Source organism: Lichenostomus cassidix, unplaced genomic scaffold (genome assembly GCF_008360975.1).
Source record: "Lichenostomus cassidix isolate B80296 unplaced genomic scaffold, HeHo_3.0 HiC_scaffold_777, whole genome shotgun sequence".
Classification (NCBI taxonomy): domain Eukaryota; kingdom Metazoa; phylum Chordata; class Aves; order Passeriformes; family Meliphagidae; genus Lichenostomus; species Lichenostomus cassidix.
The window spans coordinates 9,751-28,638 of NW_028147916.1; the positions used below are offsets into that span (position 1 = coordinate 9,751).

The 18,888-nt window shown below is 46.8% G+C and overlaps 3 protein-coding genes across 3 annotated transcripts; all 3 read left to right on the plus strand.

Moving 5' to 3' along the window:
- Nucleotides 1-303: 303 nt before the first annotated feature.
- Nucleotides 304-3,560, plus strand: LOC146420551 (endonuclease domain-containing 1 protein-like). Its single transcript, XM_085048137.1, has 2 exons — nt 304-726; nt 3,021-3,560. Exons 1-2 carry the CDS (start codon nt 439-441, stop codon nt 3,558-3,560), a joined length of 828 nt encoding a protein of 275 aa, XP_084904263.1. The 5' UTR covers nt 304-438.
- Nucleotides 3,561-5,882: 2,322 nt separating this feature from the next.
- LOC146420552 (endonuclease domain-containing 1 protein-like) lies at nt 5,883-10,657 on the plus strand. The gene is made up of 3 exons (XM_085048135.1): nt 5,883-6,109; nt 8,738-9,056; nt 9,533-10,657. Exons 2-3 carry the CDS (start codon nt 8,772-8,774, stop codon nt 10,073-10,075), a joined length of 828 nt encoding a protein of 275 aa, XP_084904261.1. The 5' UTR covers nt 5,883-6,109; nt 8,738-8,771; the 3' UTR covers nt 10,076-10,657.
- A 2,335-nt stretch (nt 10,658-12,992) lies between these two features.
- On the plus strand, nt 12,993-18,739 carry LOC146420553 (endonuclease domain-containing 1 protein-like). Its single transcript, XM_085048136.1, has 3 exons — nt 12,993-13,145; nt 15,178-15,499; nt 17,051-18,739. The coding sequence occupies exons 2-3, from the start codon at nt 15,212-15,214 to the stop codon at nt 17,588-17,590; spliced, it is 828 nt and encodes a 275-aa protein (XP_084904262.1). The 5' UTR covers nt 12,993-13,145; nt 15,178-15,211; the 3' UTR covers nt 17,591-18,739.
- The last annotated feature ends 149 nt before the right edge of the window (nt 18,740-18,888 follow it).

The following is an 18,888-nucleotide window of genomic DNA, read 5'->3' on the forward strand; positions in this document are numbered from 1 at the left end:
TGCAGGGGGCTGAGCAGAATCCCTGTCCAGTTGCAGGTGTCTGCTGTGGGAAGGTGCTCAGAGCAGGAGGAAGATGGGAAAAGGTGACCTTGTCCCAGGGCTGTTCCTCAGTTCCAAGATAACTTTTCTGTGACAATTGATTAGGAATGGAGTAGATTTGGATCGTTCCTCATACAGGCTGAGTTCTTCCAATGCTGCCTACTCTGGACACCTTGACCCCTTGATATCTTGCTCTTTTAGTGTTCTTGTGAATTTTCCACATCCAGGAGGGCAGAAGTTACCCCTTTCCTGGTCTCTCATAGTCCCCTCCTCTTCCAGCTGTGCCCCCGCCTTCCACAAAAAATGATTTCAGGCCATGAGCAGCTCTCTCCAAGCTGAGTGTCCCTCTGCGTTTGCCTTCCAGGAGAACAAGAGCTCTTCACTTGAAATCCTCCCACAATGCTGTGGCTGCTGCTGCTGCAGGTGTTGGCGAGCTGCCTTTGGCTGAGCCACAGTGAGGTGGTGACATCCTTTGCAAGCTGTTCTCAGTTTTTCTATCAGGGGGTAACCCCAAATAATGCCATCATCCCGAACAACCCAGCCAGGATCTGCCAGCGCTACAACAACCAGTATCACTTTGCCACCCTGTATGACAAAGACTTGCGCATTCCTGTGTACTCTGCTTACATCTACCAGCCTGGAACTGGCCAGAGACCTAATGTGCCATTGTGGTTCGTTGAGCCCCAGGTGAGTGTTTCTCTTACAGCAATCCAGTCACTCATAGAGAAATTGCAGCATTTAACACAATATTTCTATTTTCTCCCACCCTTTTACAAACATGCAAATGGACTCACTTGTCGCTGTTGAGCAGCTAGCAGAGTAATGAAAGCACCAGTTCTCAGTGGCAAGAAGGAATGACCTTTATTGTTTTGATTTCATCATATATATAGAGTATTCAAAAGTCACCCAGATTGGTCGGTCAGAAGCCTTCCCCCAGGCCTAATTGGCCAGGCTTGCACTGTCCAAGTTCTGGGACACTGTTCCAATAACATCCAAACTTTATCTTTATTTATAAAACACAAGAAAAATTCTCATGGGAAAAACCTGTGCTAGCCACACTCACTCAATGAAATTCTTCTCATTTAGCTTCAAACACATGCACCACATGGTTCCTCTGATGCATCGGAGACATCAGCAGGAGGATGAGATCAGCCATATCCCAAAGGTGCCCAGTTTTGCAGTTTGTTTTGACAGGAACAACAAATCAAAATAAATTTCATTACAATATAAAGTCAAACAACACACCCTTCTTGTGCCCTGCTGTAATAGGAGACCAAGTGATGGGGAAAAGGCATCCAAGAGAGGCTAAATTTTAGGGTGCAGCAGCAGTACTGGGTGCTGATCTCCACTTTGCCCTGAGCTGTTCTGCATCCCTGACAGAGCTTATCTGCTCCCAGTCAAGAGTCAAATAGGGTTGGTGAGTGGCATGAGAGAAGTGAGAAGAAACTCAGAATGTGGTGTGATGACCCAGGGCCAAAGCCTAGGTAGATACAGGCACTGGAGATGGGAGGGTCAGGTAAATAGTGTGTGGGGGGGATTTCTGGAGTGTTTCAGGCAGTGCAAAATGCAGAGCATCTGTGTTAGTCCAGTCAGAAGGGTGTGATCTGCATCCGTGGGCATTTGCCCCTTGAGCACCTTTGGCTCAGGTTTGGTCCTGAAGAATCCAGCAGACAATCAGATCTCCACAGGCTAAAGAGCCTTCATAAATGTCTCTCAGCTCTTCAGTAGAAAAGGCCGAGCGGATTAAGAAGAACGTGAAATTCAGGCCCTGTCTAAGGACAATTTAGCTGGAGAGTTTTGGGTAAAAATGAGCCACATTATAATGAGCCACTAGCATAATGCCTAGTTCCAGATGAAGGCTAAATATTTTTCCCTAAAGATGAGAAGAAAGGTGTTGGACTTATGAAAAACATAATCATTTGTACTTGTTACTCACATGAACTTGAGCAAATAATCTGGTCTGGCACCACTGCAGCCTCCACATTAGGGGAGGGATAAGAAATTCTGTCTTTTTGTAGATTCATGGGATCATAGAATGGTTTTTGTGGGAAGGAACCTTAAAGATCATCTCAATCCAACTCCCCTGCATGGGCCAGGCCACCTGCCACTAGACCAGGATGCTACAAGCCCTCTCCAACCTGGCCTCTTCCTCCTGAACCCTGAACCCAGGCCACCTGAAAAATCTTGATTTTGGTAACTTTCTTCAGAGGCCTTTTAGGAGTATTTAGTTTTCCCAGGACACTTTTGGGATTACAGGCTCCTTGAAGAAGCTGATAATTTCTAACTTCTCTACAATGATGTAATGATCCTGAAGAAGATGATCCCTGGCACAGATCAGCTCTAAGACCCATTCTTAGCACTGCAATAGCAGATTTCATCCACATTGAGATGGATTATATTTTTTCATTACAGAGCAAAAGTGTTCTTGCTTGAATGAACTGTAGCTCTCCTAGGGAAACCTCAGCTCCAGGACTGCTTTCCCAGCACATCTCCCTGTGTATGGGCTTAGAGGAGGCAACCTCTGGTGTTCCACGATTCGGGTACACCTGTAGCAAGCACACATAAAATCCCAGAATGGCATGAGGGGATGCAGGGAGAGCCCTGGGCAGATTTGGGCTGTGGAGACAGGAGGAAAGGGAAGCAGATGTGGCAGGGATGGTGTCTCACCAAAGTCACCTTTCAAACCCAGGAGTGCAGAATGCTTTTTGTCTCTTGCATCCCCCCACACTCCCAGCACAGGCTGCAGGCTGGATCACAAAGGTCACAAGCCAAACTGAGAGCAGTCAGATTCTGAGCTGCTTTCTCTTTAAAGCTCTGGTGCTCATGCAGGAGGGGCACATCTGTGATTTCTCTGAGATTCATACATTTTCATACACTGAGATCACAAAAAATGGGATCTTGGCACTCAGAGACTTCTGCTTCAGAATAATCTGTTTTCATTACACATCCTCTAACACATTTTCTTCTTTTTCCCTGCCAAGCTGATCAATCAATCTTATCTCAAAGATATGAAAAAAGAGGATTTCCTCATAAAGAAATACAATATCAATTCAGACATAATTAGCCAGAGCCAGGCTATCAACAGTGACTACAACGGGATTGGTTTGGACCGTGGCCATTTGAACCCGGTTAGCCATCACAATAGCAACAACAGCAAGTGGGCTACCTTCACTCTCACCAATGCAGTGCCCCAGGACCTCACACTTAACAGGGGTGCCTGGAAAGTCTTTGAGACCAAAACGATGGTGGATAATGCCATGGGCTGTGACACCACCTATGTCATCGTGGGTGCTGTGCCTGGGAACACCAACATCGCCAACGGAAGGGTTAATAAACCCAGCCACCTCTGGGCAGCAGCCTGCTGTGTGGTGGGCCAAAATCCCATGAAGACTTGGGCTGCCGTTGCCAAGAACGACAAGAACGAGGTCCAGAACATCATGCTTAAGGATCTGGAGATCAGCTTGACCCAGTTCTATGGGAGGGGACAGGTTTCTCTGTTCCACAGAAACTGTCCCCGCTAACAAACATCACACACTGTGTGGAAAAGGCTTGGTGTCTTTCTCAACATGTCATAGAATTAGAGAATCATAGAATGGGTTGCATTTGATGGGACCTTAAAGATCATCTCATTCCATCCCCTGCCCTCTACAGTGACAGCTTCCACTAGACCAGGTTGTTCCAATCTCTGTCCAGCCTGGCCTTGATCTCTTCCAGGCATGGGGCAGCCAGAGCTTCTCTGGGCAACCTGTGCTAGGGCCTCACCACTCCCTCTGTACAGAACTTCTCCCTATCATCCCATCTAACCCTGCCCTCTGGCAGTGTGAAACCATTCCCTCTTGTCCTGTCACTCCACATCCTTGTCCACAGTCCCTCTCCACATCTCTTGGTGAACTTCTAGGTAGTGGAAGGGGATCCAACTTCTCCCCAGAGCCTCTTCTTGTCAAGGCTGAACACCCTCAACTATCTTAACCTGTCTCCATAGCTGAGGTGTTGCAGACCTTGGAACATCTTTGTATCCTACTCTGGATTCTACTCCAATAGGTTTGTGTCCTTCTCATGTTGTGGGCCCCAGAGCTGAACACAGCACTCCAGGTACAAGGACAAGATTCTGGACAACCTGCTCTAGCTGATCTTGCTTGAGAAGGGGTCTGGACTAGAAGACCTTGAGAGGTCCCTCCAAAACCTAACAATTTAGTGATTATGTGATCCTGGGATAAGGCTTTGTTTGCTTGCTTTTGAAACTGCATCTTGACAGCAGCAGCTGAAGTACCAGAGAGACAGAATCAGGCATCAGATATACAAGAAATTTGAGCAACCAAAGCTAAATGTCCGCGATACACTGCTTGGATACCTTCATTCTCTGCTGTTCTTCGGAAGCTTGTCTGCAGATGTATGCGAAACGAATTGGGGAAATTATTTCATTATATTCACGGTATTCAATATATTCAATGTCACAATCAAAAGATCAGTGTATGGGGAGATAATTTAGTTCTTGAGTAGTTCACAATAAAAATTATTTGCAGCACTGCTGGTTTGCAAGGTCTCCTCATATATAAACCACAAGTTGCTTCATGCTGAAATTTCTACTACCAGTAATGTCACAGTACCCAGAACATCAGTGCTATTTCAGGCTGAGGCACTTCTGCTGACACCTCTACTGTACCTCAGGGTTTTCCCTCTGACTTGCTCACCCACCTCTTCACACCTTCTGGGATTGACACCACACTCATCCCATGCCCCACTGCACATCCCATGCCCCACTGCTCCTGCTTTCCAGGCTCTGGAGCCACAGGCTGCTTGACCACCCCCATGAATCTCAACCTCAGCTCCTGGGTTGTCCTAAGGACTTTCATCCCTGGCAGTACTCAGAAATGCCCTGCCCTCCACACCAAGCTTGTGAAATATTTGGGAAGCCAAAAAGAGAAAGGAATTAGTTTCATAGAATCACTGAATGATAGAATTTGAGAAGTTGGAATAGCCTCCAAGGTCATCCAGTCCCACCATCCTCCCAGCACTGTCACTGTAACCCTTAAACCACTAATCTATATCAGCCAGTGTCAGATCCAGATGCCTCTGAAGCACCTCCAGGGATGGTGATTCCAGCACCTCCCTGGGCAAACTATTCCATTGCCTGACTACATGACTGTCACTGTTGAGCAGCTAGCAGAGTAATGAAAGCACCAGTTCTCAGTGGCAAGAAGGAATGACCTTTATTGTTTTGATTTCATCACATATATAGAGTTCTCAAAAGTCACCCAGATTGGTCAGTCAGAAGCCTTCCCCCAGGCCTGATTGGCCAGGCCTGCACTGCCCAAGTTCTGGGACACTGTTCCAAAAACATCCAAACTTTATCTTTATTTACAAAACACAAGAAAACTTCTCATGGGAAAACCTGTGCTAGCCACACATATCTAAGCCTGCCTTCTGTCAATTTGAAGCTGCTCCCTGTTGTCCTGTCACTCCAAGCCCTTGCCAAAAGGTCCTCTCCAGCTGAACCACTTTCAGGTACTGGAATGGTCTTTCAGATGTCCCCAGAGCCTTCTCAGCACCAAGCTGGGCATGAATAAGGGCTCTTACAAAGTCATGGCAGTCAGGCAAGGGAAAATATGCAGCCTGGCCATATTAATTGTATTCTGAGAGGCTGCAGAAGAGCAGGCTGTGAACATCTGGGTGTACTCAAAGACAGACCAGTCAGTCTAATGCCACTAGAGATGTTCTGCAAGGACCAGAAACACATGTAGGTCCCCATTCATGGGGAATGAGGAAATAGACAGAGAGGTCACCAGACTCAGATATTTTCTCCTGACACGTGATGCTGCAAGAACCTTGGAGCAATCCTGAGGAAATTGCAAATAGCAACTGTCAACCCACTTCAGGGCAGGCATGAACAAATCTCCTTAAATAACTACAAAAAATTTCTCTTCTCAGTGAAATTCCCTGTTTATCGCAATGGGCAGATTTACGACCAGGTAGATATTGCACTGGGACTCCTGAGGGATCAGCCAAGTGTTTCTGCAGGGAGAAGAAGAAAGGAACTCTTCAGCTGCCTGTTCTGAGACTCTGCTTCAAGGTAAGCTCTCCCTCCTTTCTCAACATTGACACCAATATTTCATGTCTTTCCTGAGCCTTGGAATAAATATATATAGAGAAAGCCCAGGCTGGAGTTGCTGAGCTCCAACATCTGCCCTCCAAGGAGCAATCAGAGTTTATGTATTTTTAATGCACTGAATTTTGCAGCTCTTTAGCATTTTCTGTAAAGGAGGGCAAGGACACAAGGAATGATTTGGGAAAGAATTTCAAGCCAAGTCACCTGGAAAATTAAGATCAAACTGTTGAATAAGAAGGAGGGGTGAGTTTATTGAGTAACAAAACTCTACCCATGGCCTTGCTAAAGGCCTTTGGACAAACACAGGTGGCTGAAATCCTGGACAAATTCTCTCTAAACCCTATCTGGGAAATCTAACAACTCTGCCTTCCTGGAGCTCCTATAAAACCTGCCAGTGTCAGACTGCAGCTAAGGCATTTGAGAGTCCTCTGCCACTTTGGGGCTGCGAGCAGAATCCTGTGCTGCTCTTTTCAATGGTAGGTTAGTTTCTATATAACTGATTTTAAGTTAGATATTAAGTTAATTAGATCTTTTTTAATGTTGTGGAGGGGGCCATGCAAAAGGACTTTTCAGGAACTTCTCTGCTTGATTTGGGGCAGCTATGGGCATGCTCTGGAAAGCACTGTAGACAGTCACCACTTGTGGTTCCTGTTCTCAGTTTCCAGCTTACTGGTCACCTCGTTCCTGATCCGAGGTTGGTAAAGGGAAAAAGGACCAGATGTCTTAGGTCAGAGCCAAGGGTTTATGTAGCTCAGTATCCAATGTCAGCTGAGAGCCAGGCCCCCAGGCTGGACTACTTTGGATTCAATATTAGACATGGCTGAAGTCTGCTGCATGTCTGTGTGAACCTGGATGGGGCCAGAGACATATGGGAAGTGCAGCATCGATGCTCTTTCCCTGCCAAATGCCCCATGAGACTAAAGCCCAGGTCAGCATTGCAGGGGGCTGAGCAGAATCCCTGTCCAGTTGCAGGTGTCTGCTGTGGGAAGGTGCTCAGAGCAGAAGGAAATGAGAATGGCATGAAGCTGAGTCAGGAGTTTTAGCTGGTTATCAGGAAGAGGTTTTTCATTCAGATGGTGGTTGAGGCCTGGAACAGTCTCCCCAGGGAAGTGTTCACAGCATCATGCCTGCCTGAGTTCAAGAACTGTTCGTACAATACTCTCAGACACATGGTGGGATTTCTGGGGCTGTCCTGGGTGGGGATGATGATCCTGTTGAGTGCCTTCCAACTCTGCATATTCTATGATTCTATCATATTGGGAAATGGGGGTTTCAGGCCCTGGGTGTTTGCAGGACTTTTTGACACTGCAGCAGTGCCAGTGATAATCTGAGGTCCTCACCAATTGAAGAAGGTTGGAAAAGGTGAACTTGTCCCAATGCCACACTTCAGTTCTACAATAACTTTGCTGTAAGAGCTATTTAGGCATGGGGTGGGTTTGGAACACCCCTCAGGCAGACTGAATGCACCCACTGATGCCTCTTCTAGGCACCTAAAACCCATTTTAGAATTCAACCTGTTGTGTGGAAAAGAGAGATTTGCTCAAACCCTTTGTGTTTAGTCTGTCAGCACCCCATGAAAGTCAAAACCCTTCTGCCTGACCAGTCTGTCAGTGTCCTGTTGTGGGGACTCTTTACTGAGCAGTTCTTTGGGTTTGACCTGACTTGTTCAGGGTCATACAGCAACCAGAGAAACCCCTCCTGGGTCTCCACACCTTTACCCACTGCCAGCAACTCCCAATGCCCTTGGAGGTCTTACTTTAACTGCTACACAATTACACTTTTTATTAATAAAATGGTGACAGGTTAAGGGTTGAGGCTTGCCAGTGGAAGTATCTGAGGGCAAAAAGATATTCAAAGCCATATACTAACTCAGAGCAACATACTAATGAGCTTTAATCCCCAACAAAAGCTGGCTTGAGGTAATCATTCAGCATGCATAGAGTAGGATTCTTACCCAATAGGCATCCTTAAGGGGAAAAGATAGATTCAGCCCATTGACTGATCCCAGAAGTTACAATGGAGTCTTCCATCACATGTCCCCATTTTTAACTCACTTTTATACTGTTTCTTTACATTTAGGTGGAGATCCAAGTGTAGTCATACCATTTAATAAGTAAAGGGTGACCATACATTGGGGGTGGATATCTCAGTAAAGTACATGCAATAACCTTGGGATGGGGGTGTGTGCCAGTGCAAGGAGAGTGATTTCACCATGATTCCTGATTCAACAGCAGGACATCTTCATTTATCTCTCATGGTTTTCAGCTGCCATGCAGTTTATGAGCTAGGAAGTACCATCAAGGTGCCTCCTCTTCAAGGGTTTTGACAGAGCCTGGCCATGGTGTCTCCACTCCAACCTTTGTTTAGGTCCCCTTAGATTGTACTGTGTGTGGGAGGCCAGGTATGCTGAACATGTTTCATCCAGGGAAAAGCAACCATATTTTCCCTTCTAACTTCTGTACCATTATCCTTTTATCCCCACTCATCTCCTTACACAATCCTATAGTGCTGCTGATTTTTCCATACCCAGGAGGACAGAAGTTACCCCTTCCTTGGTCTCTCACAGTTCCCTCCTGTGCATTTGCCTTCCAGGGAACAAGAGCCCTTCACCTGAAATCCTCCCACAATGCTGTGGCTGCTGCTGCTGCAGGTGTCAGTGAGCTGCCTCTGGCTGGGACACAGTGAGGTGGTGACATCCTTTGAAACTTCATGTCCTCAGTTTTTTTTCCGGGAGATTCCCCCAAATGAAGCCCTGGAGCCGCAGAACCCAGCCTGGATCTGCCAGCGCTACAAGAACCAGTATTACTTTGCCACCTTGTATGACAGAAAAATGCGTATTCCTGTGTACTCTGCTTACATCTACCAGCCCGGACCTGGCAAGAGACCTAAAACGTGGCTGGTTGAGCCCCAGGTGAGTGTCTCTCTTACAGCACATCACCCTCCAATCATTAAAAGCAGTATTTAAATAACCATTTCTATTTTCCCCCACCCCTCTACACACATGCAAATGGACACACTGCATGAGATTCTTTTCATTTAGCTTCAAACACCTGTACCACATGGTTCCTCTGATGCGTCTGAGACAACAGCAGGAGGATGAGATCAGTCATATGCCAAAGGTGCCCAAATGAACAACAGAAGAAACCCATATCAACTGTTTCAAAGGAAGGCTAAATATAATGCACTAAATGTGAAATGAATTTCCGAAATAAAAAAGTATTTGCACTTGTTCCTCATAGGAACTTAAGCAAATAATCGGGTATTGTACCACATTAGGACCAGACAAAATCCAAGATCTTGACACTCAGAAATATCTGCTCCAGGGAAATCTGTTCCATTATTGCTATACCCAATACTAACACCTTTTTCTCGTCTTTCTCTGTCAAGCTGATGGGCCCAACTTATCCCAAGACTATGGAAAAAGAGTGGACACTCTTAAATCGATACAATGTCAGCTTAGAGAAACTCAGCCAGAGCCAAGCTATCCTTCATGACTACAAGAACCTGACAGGTTTGAATAGGGGCCATTTGAACCCCAATGGCCACCATGATGACTACAGCAGCAGGATGGCTACCTTCACCCTCACCAACATAGTGCCCCAGGATGAGAAACTCAACGGCGGTGCCTGGAACAACTACGAGCAGCAAACAATGATCAGGAGGACCCAGGGCTGTACAACCACTTATGCCATTGTGGGTGCTGTGCCTGGGAACAACTACATTGCCAAGGGCAGGGTTAACAAACCCAGCCACCTCTGGTCAGCTGCCTGCTGCGTGGTGGACAACTACATAAAGGCTTGGGCAGTCATTGCCGAGAACGACAAGAACCAGGTTCAGCTCCTCACGCTAGGGGAGCTGGAGGACACATTGACCCAGCTCTATGGGAGGGGACAGGTTTCCCTGTTTGACAGTGACTGTCCCCGGGACTAAGCCTCACATCCTGGGTGAAAAAGCCTCAAGAGATTTTGCCACATGTCATAAAATCACATAATGGTTTGGGTTGAAATGAACTTCAAAGACGATCCATGTAGTTTCAGCTCCCCTGCCATGGGCAGGGACACCTTCCCCGAGATCAAGTTACTCCAAGCCCTATCAAACCTGGCCCTGAGCACTTCCAGGGATGGGGCAGCCAAAACTTCTCTGACCAAGTTCTCTGCCAGTGCCTCACGACCCTCACAGTCAAGAATTTCTTCCTAACATCTAACCTCACTCTCTTTCAGTTTAAAGCCATTCCCTCTTGTCCTGTTACTCCATGTCCTTGTCCAAAATCCCTTTTCATATCTCTTTAAAACCCTTTAGACACTGGAAGGGGATCCAAGTTCTCCCAAGAGCCTTCTTTTCTCCAGGCTGAACATCCTCATCTCTCTCACCCTCTCTCCAGTGCAGATTTATGGAAAACTGATTTGGGGAAATGTAGTGTATGTATTCAATGTCACAATCAAAAAATAAATGTCAGAGAAATCATTTAATTCCTGAGTGGTTCACAATAAAAATTACTTGTGCAGTGCTGAATTGCAGGGTCACCTCATATGTAAATCACAAGCTGCTTCCCATCTAAATTTCCACCAGTGGTAAAGTCACAGTGCATAGAGAATCCTTGTGGCAGGTTGGGTGTCCAAATGCAATCAGAGGATGCCATTAACATCCACACAAGTGTCAGCAGCAGACTCCAGTGATTTCTCCTCTGATTGTGCATGGACAAAGTGGAGCAGGGTGCCAACAGCTCATACAAGATACCTCCATGGCTCTAGCAATGAGACTTGCAATTTTGATGTCCTCTATCTTGATCCTTTGGGGTTTGGGGTCCTGTGCAACAAGGAGTTCAACGGGTTCTGTGGGTTCAGGGTTACCCCATACCCAGATTGCCCCACTTCCCCTGGGGAGGGGTTCTACATTGTGTAATGCAGCACTGTGGAATTGGGGAACACTTCAGGGGTCTTTGATGGTTTTATGGCCCCTTCTAATGATGCAATTACTGTTGAGCCCTGCTTTGTTATGCCCCTTGGGACTCATAAGAAAAGAGTGAAATTGCCAAGATAAAAAGCACTCCCACACCACCATCAAATCTGCTTCTAATTTGTCTTCTCCCTTATCTGGCTAACCACACTTTGTTTAAGACATCAGTCCCAGGTCAACTAGGACAAAATAAACCATAGGACTCATTGAGTTTGTTTAAACCACCTTCAAGTCTATGACACCTCTGCTTGATATTTATGGTTGTAACAACCACTTTGTCATTACATTATTTCCAGACTTTTGGATGTGGAAGAAATTGAGTCCAATTTAGATTTGAATGAATGATCATAGCATCAAAGAACATTTTGGGTTGGAAAGGACTTTAATGACCATCCAGTTCCACCCCTCTGCCATGGATAGGGTCACCATGCACTATCCCAGGTTGCCTCAAGTCCCATCCAACTGGGTCTTGGACACTTCCAGGGATCCAGGGGCAGTCACAGCTCCTCTAGGCAACCTGTCCCCGGGTGTCACCACCAAGACAGTAAAAAATATCTTCCTAATATCCAATCTAAACCTACATGCCTTTCATTTAAAGCCATTTCACCTTGTCTTAACGCTGTGGTTTAATTCCAGCCAGCAGCCATGCCCCACACAACTGCTCGCTCCATGACTACTGGAAACAGGGAGAGAATTGGAAGGGTAAAAGCTGGGAAACTCGTGGGTGGAGATAAAGACAGTTGAAAAGGGAAATCCAAAGCCATGCACACAAGCAAAGCACAATGAGGAATCCTTTCTCTGCTTCCCATAGGCAGAAAGCTGTTCAGCCACCTCCAGGAGGGCAGGGCCCCATCCCACCTAACTGTTACCTGGGAAGAAAGAACCCATCACTCCAAATCTCCCCTCCTTCCTCCTTCTTCCCCTCTCTTTGCACAGTCAGCACGATGTCACATGCTCTGGACTATCCCTTTGGTCAGGTGGGGTCACCTGTCCTGGCTGTGTCTCCTCCCAACCTCCCAGGCACCTCCAGCCTCCTCGCCAGCTGGGCACTACAAAAAGCAGAAAAGGCCTTGGCTCTGTGTAAGTACTGCTCAGCAATAGCAAAAACATCTCTGTGTTATCGATTCTGTGCTCAGCACAAATCCAAACCACAGCCCTATACCTGCCACTGTTGAGAAAATTAAGTCTACCCCAGCTGAAACCAGCACACCCGTCAACTCCATGCCCTTGTCCAAAGTCTGTCTGCAGCTCTCTTGGAGACCCTTAAAGTACTGGAAGAGGCTCAGAGGTATCCCCAGGGCCTTCTCAGCCTCAGGCTGGTGGCATGAATAAGAGGTGTTAAAAAGCCATGGCAGTCAGGCAAGAGAATAGATGTAGCCTGGCCATATTAATGCTATTATGAGAGGCTGCAGAAGAGCAGACTGTGAATACTTGAGTGTAGTCAGAGAAAGGCCAGAGATGTTCTGCTGGGAGCAGAAACACATGTAGGTGCTGCAGCAGCAGCAGCAGCTGGAGCTGGTGAGAATGAGGAAATGAACAAGGAAGTCAATGGACACTATTAACTAATAAGGACTGATGATAATAATATCATGCTGAAAGTCAGCAAATTTGGGAGAAATTCTGAGGAAACTATAAAGCCCAACTGTCAACCCATTTCAGGGTGGGCATGAACAAACTCCCCTTAACAAAAATAGAAAACTTCTCTTTTCTGTGGAATTCCCTGTTAATGAGAAGGGGCAAATTTATGACTGGGACTATATTTAACAGATCCCGACATATCATGCTGCAAGTCAGCAAATTTGGGAGAAATTCTGAGGAAACTGTAACAAACAACTGTCAACCTATTTCAGGGTGGGCATGAAAAAACTCCTCTGAACAAATATAGAAAACATCTCTTTTCTGTGAAATTCCCTGTTAATGAGAAGGGGCAGGTTTATGACTGGGTATATATTGCAGAGGCACTCCTGAGGATTCAAGCAATTCTTTCTCCAGGGAGAAGAGGGAAGGAACAGCTCAGCTGCCTGTTCTGAGACTCTGCTTCAAGGTAAGCTCTTCCTCCTTTCTCCACATTCACTCCAATATTCAAAATCTTTCCTGAGTTTCAGAATGAATATACTTAGGCAAAGCCTATGCTTGGGTTACTGAGCATCAGGGAGCAATCTGAGTTTATAAATGCACTGAATTTTGCAGCACTTTAGCATTTTCTGTAAAGGAGGGCAAGGACAGAAAGAGTGACTTGGGAAAGAAACTCAAGCCAGCTCACTTGAAAATTAACATCAAAATGTTGAATAAGAAGGCAGGTGGAGATTATTGAGTACCAGAGCTCCACCCATCACCACGCTAAAAATCTCTGGGCAAACACGGGAGGTGCCTGGAATCTGGGACAAACTCACTCTAAACCATGTTTGGGAAATCTAACAATTCTCTCTCTTCATGGTGATGCTGTAAACCCAGACAGTCTCAGAGTGCAGCAGAGGAATTTGAGAGTCCTCTGCCACACTGGGGCTGCGAGCAGAGTCCTGTGCTGCTCTTTCTCATTGCAGAATGGTTTCTTTATAAGTTAGTTAGATATATTTTAAGCTTGCAGAGTGCGTCCTGGAAAAGAACTTTTCAGGAACTTCTCTGCTTGCTTTAGAGCAGCTGTGGGCATGCTCTGCAGAGTACTTGTGGTTTCAGTTCTCACCTTCCAGCACTTGTGGTTTCAGTTCTCACCTTCCAGCTTCTTGGTGCCAATATTCCTGGTCCAAGGCTGGTGCAAAGAACCAGGTGTCTAAGGTCAGAGCAGGGATGTGTGTAGCTCAATATCCTGAATCCAGTGGAAATGGAGAGAAGAATAAGAAAAGAGCAAATGTGCCAGGTGATTTGTCAAGCCTTCAGCAGTCCTCAGCTCAGACCCTTCTCAGACAAAGGTGGGCTTTGTGCTTTAGGGGCTGTGGCAGCTTCTCTCTCAGGAATTCTTTTAGCTTCCTGTCCTGCCTGCCTTATTCCAAATACTAATGATATGAAATCACTCCATCGAGTGTCTGGCAATGCAAATGGAAACATCACTGCTCTCCCAAAGCCTGTGCTGCCTCTGAAAGGACACAAAGCCCCTTGCTGGGCTGCCAGCATCACAGGGAGCTTTCCAGCTGTTTTCTCCTAAAGAAATGATCTTGCTGACTGCTGAAAATTATGTCAGCATTGAGAAAGACAAGATAGGACAGGTTGGTGTCCAGGAAATAGAAATTCCTGCAACAGTGCCTTTGACTGTACAGGAAAATCACTCAGCAAAGCTGAAGATGGGGATCAGCAGGAATCCCATGCAAGCATGGCAAGAGCTGCCCCTCAGTGCTTGCATTGCAGCAGCCATTGTGCTGATAAGATAGAGGTGTTGTCCTCCATCCTGCTTGCTGCTACCATCTGCTTGGCCCCTTCATTTTCTGTCTCCATGTGTCTGCAAGTTCAGGGTCTGGGGTGGATAATGTGGAAATGCAAGCTGAGCAACAAGACATTCTATGCCTAATGTCAGCTGAGAAGCAGCACCCCAGGTGGACCATTTGGGGTTCAGTGTTGGGTCTGACTGGAAGAGCTGCATGTCTGTGTGAACCTGGATGGGGCCAGAGACATATGGGAAGTGCAGCATCGATGTTCTTTCCCTGGCAAATGCCCCATGAGACTAAAGCCCAGCTCAGCATTGCAGGGGTCTGAGCAGAATCCCTGTCCAGTTGCAGGTGTCTGCTGTGGGTAGGTGCTCAGAGCAGGAGGAAGATGGGAAAAGGTGACCTTGTCCCAGGGCCATGCCTCAGTTCCAAGAAAACTTTTCTGTGACAATTGATTAGGAATGGAGTAGATTTGGATCATTGCTCATGCAGGCTGAGTTCTTCCAATGCTGCCTACTCTGGCCACCTTAACCCTGTGTTATCTTTCCCCCTTAGTTTTCTTCTGATTTTCCCCCCATCCAGGAGGGCAAAAGTTACTCCTTTCCTGGTCTCTCATAGTCCCCTCCTCTGCCAGCTGTGCTCCCCTGCCACAAAAAAAGGTTCCAGGCCATGAGCAGCTCTCTTCAAGCTGAGTGTCCCTCTGCATTTGCCTTCCAGGGTAAGAAGTGACCTTCACTGATATCCTCTCGCGATGTCGAGGCTGATTGTGATTTGGTGGCACTTGGCGAGCTGCCTCTGGCTGGGACACAGCGAGGTGGTGAAATCCTTTGCAAGCTGTCCTCAGTTTTTCTATCAGGGGGAACCCCCAAATAATGCCATCAACCCGGACAACTCAGCCAGGATCTGCCAGCGCTATAACAACCAGTATCACTTTGCCACCCTGTACGACAGAAAAGCCCGCATTCCCGTTTACTCTGCTTACATCTACCAGCGTTTTAAAGAGACCCCAAGACCTCAAGGGTGGCGGATTGAGCCCCAGGTGAGTGTCTCTCTTACAGCACATAACCCTCCAATCACTAATAGAAAAACTGCAGCATTTGACCCAACATTTCCATTGCTTCCCACCCCTCTACACACATGCAAATGGACACACACAAAGGGATTCTTCTCTTTTGACTTCAAACGCCTGCCCCACATGGTTTCTCTGATGCATCTGAGACATCAGGAGGAGAATGAGATGAGTCATATCCCAAAGGTGCCCAGTTTTCTGCAGTGACCTGACAGGAACAGAAAATCAAATTACTTTGCATTCCATTACAAACTCAAACAACGCTAACTTACCCTTCCTTGCTGTGGTGGGAGGCCAAGTGATGGGGAAAAGGCATCCAAGAGAGGCAAAATTTGACGGGGCAGCAGTACTGGGCTCTGATCCCCACGTTGTCCTGAGCTGTTCTGCATTCCTGACAGAGCTTCTCTGCTCCCAGTCAAGAGTCAAAGAGACTTTGTGAGTGGCATGAGAGAAGTGAGAAGAAACTCAGAATGGGTGTGGTGGTCCAGGGACAAAGCCTAGGCAGGCACAGGCACTGGAGATGAAAGGGTAAGGTTAACAGTGGGGGGATTTCTGGAGTGATGTTTCAGGCAGTGCAAAGCGAGGAGCATCAGTGTCAGTCCAGTCAGAAGGCTGTGATCTCCATCCGTGGACATTTGCCCCTTGAGAACCTTTGGCTCAGGCTTGGCCCAGAAGTATCCAGCAGACACAACAGACACAGAAATCTCCACAGGCTACAGAGCCCACCCAAACACCCTTCAGACAAACTTCAGGAGAACAGGCCAGGCCAATTGCAGAACACAAAAAGAGGAAATTCCTGTCATTGCTAAGGACAGAGTAGCAGGAGGGAATTTTGGGGGAAAATGAGCCACAGCAAGTATCCATATGCCCAGTTTCAGAGGAAGTCTGAAAATGTTTCCCTACAGATGAAAAGAAAGGTGTTGCAGATATGAAAAAAATAATCATTTGCACTTGTTCCCCATAGGAACTCGAGTAATTAATCTGGTCTTGCACCACTGCAGCCTCCACATTTAGCAGGCAGAAAATCTTATGTGGAATCATAAACTCATATAGTGCTTTGTGTTGGAAAGAATGTTAAAATTCTCCTCAATCCAAACCTCCTGCACAGGCAGGAAAACCTTTTACTAGAATAGGTTGCAGTAGAGCCACATCCAAGCTGTACTTTTCCTCCTGGACCACAGGCCCAGCCCACCTGAAAAATCTTTGATTTTGGTATCTTCTTTCAGAGATCTTTTTGCAGTCTCATGCATTCACCCAATTTCCCAACACAGGCTGCAGGCTGGATCACAAAAGTCACAAATCAAAATGAGAGCTGTCAGATTCTGATTTTTTTTCACTTTAAAGTTCTTGTGTTCATCTATGAGGGGCAGCCCTATGATTTCTCTCTGATTCATACATTTTCATACATTTAGATGGCAGAAAAAATCATGCTTGTTACTCAGAGTCTTCTGCTCCAGAGAAAACTGCTCCATCACTCCCTTCTCCAAAACTAACACTATTGCATCTTCTTTCCTTGTCAAGCTGATTGACTCAACTTATTCCAGAGATATGGAAAAAGAGTTGGATTTTAGAACTAAGCACCCTGACCTCCTTGAGGACCTCAAGAAGAGCCAGGCTGTGGTTGATGACTACAAGGCACTCCATGGTATGACCCGTGGCCATTTGAACCCCAGTGGCCACCACAACAGCTATGGCACAAAGTTGCCGACCTTCACCCTCACCAACATAGTGCCCCAGGATGCGAAATTCAACAATGGTGCCTGGCAGGAATATGAGGAGGGAACGATGAGAGAGAAGACCGAGGACTGTGAAACCACCTACGTCATCACAGGTGCTGTGCCTAGTAAACCCCAAAACCAACAGGGAAGGGTTAACATACCCAGCCACATCTGGTCAGTTGCCTGCTGCCCAGCTGAGAAGAAGGCTTGGGGGGTCATTGCTGAGAACAATAGTAAGAGCAAAGTTACAGTTACCACACTGGAGGATGTGCAGAACACATTGGCCAAACACTATGGGAATAGAAAGGTTTCTCTGTTCCACAGTGACTGTCCTCTCAAATAAGCCTGACATGCTGGCTGGAAAAGGCTCAGGAGCTTTTCCCACCTGTCATAGAATCACAGAATGGGTTGGGTTTGATGGCACCTTAAAAATCATCTTGTTCTGAGCCCCCTGCCATGGGCAGCTCAATCTTCCACTAGACCAGGGTGCTCCAAGCCCTGTCCAGCCTGGCCTTGAACACTCCCAGCGATGGGGCAGTCAAAACAACTCTGGGCAACTGTTGCTTGTACAACAGCATGCCCACGGTAATTAATTTCATTATAATATCTACCCTGCCTTTCACCACTCAGAAACCATTCCCTCTTGTCCTGTCACTCTTTACCCTTGTGCAAAGGATACCCTTGTCTCCAGCTCTCTTAGACACCCTTTAGGAACTGCACTTCCAGGAGTCTCCCACAGGCAGAACACCCACAGCTCTCTCACCCTCTCTCCAGAGCAGATGTGCTCCAGCCCTTGGAGCACCTTCATGGCCTCCTCTGGACTCCAATCCAACACTTTCATGTCCTTCTTGTCTTGTGGGCCCCAGAGCTGGAGGCAGCACTGCAGGCAGGGTCTCACCAGAGCACAGTAGAGTGGGACAAATGTCCTGTGCAGCAGCTGTGCTGCTTCCTTCTCTGCTGTGTTTCCAGCTCTGTCCCTCAGGGCTTGGCCCTCACCTCCCTAGGAAGGTTGTGGGACCAGGGCACCTCAGGTTGCCCAGAGATCTTGTGGTGGTGATTACTCCATGTGTGGAGATACTCAAACCCCAACAACACATGATCCTGGACAGCCTGCTCTAGGGGATCCTGCTTGAGCAGGGGCCTGGACTAGAAGATCTTGAGAGGTCCCTCCAAAACCCAACAATTCAGTGATTTTGTGATCCTGGGAAAATGCTTTGTTTGCTTGCTTTTGAAACTGCGCCTTGAGAGCAGCAGCTGAGCTATCACACAGGCAGAATCAGGCATCAGATCAGATATACAAGAAGTTTGAGCAGCCAAAGCTAAATTTCTGTGATACACTGCTTGGATACCTTCATTCTCTGCTGTTCTTCTGAAGCTTTTCTGCAGATTTATGGGAAACTGATTTGGGGAAATATAGTCAATGGTTATTAAAGATCAATGTGTGCCAGATCATTTACTTTGCAGGAGCTTACAATAAAAGTTATTTGCTGCAGTGCTGGTTTGCCGGGTCATTTCATATACAAACCAAAAAGCATTTCCTGCTGAAATTTCTATCACCAGCTGTAATGTCACAGTGCCCAGAGCATCCTTGCAGGAGATTGGGTGTCCAATCACTTCCACACAAGCCTCAGCATCAGACTC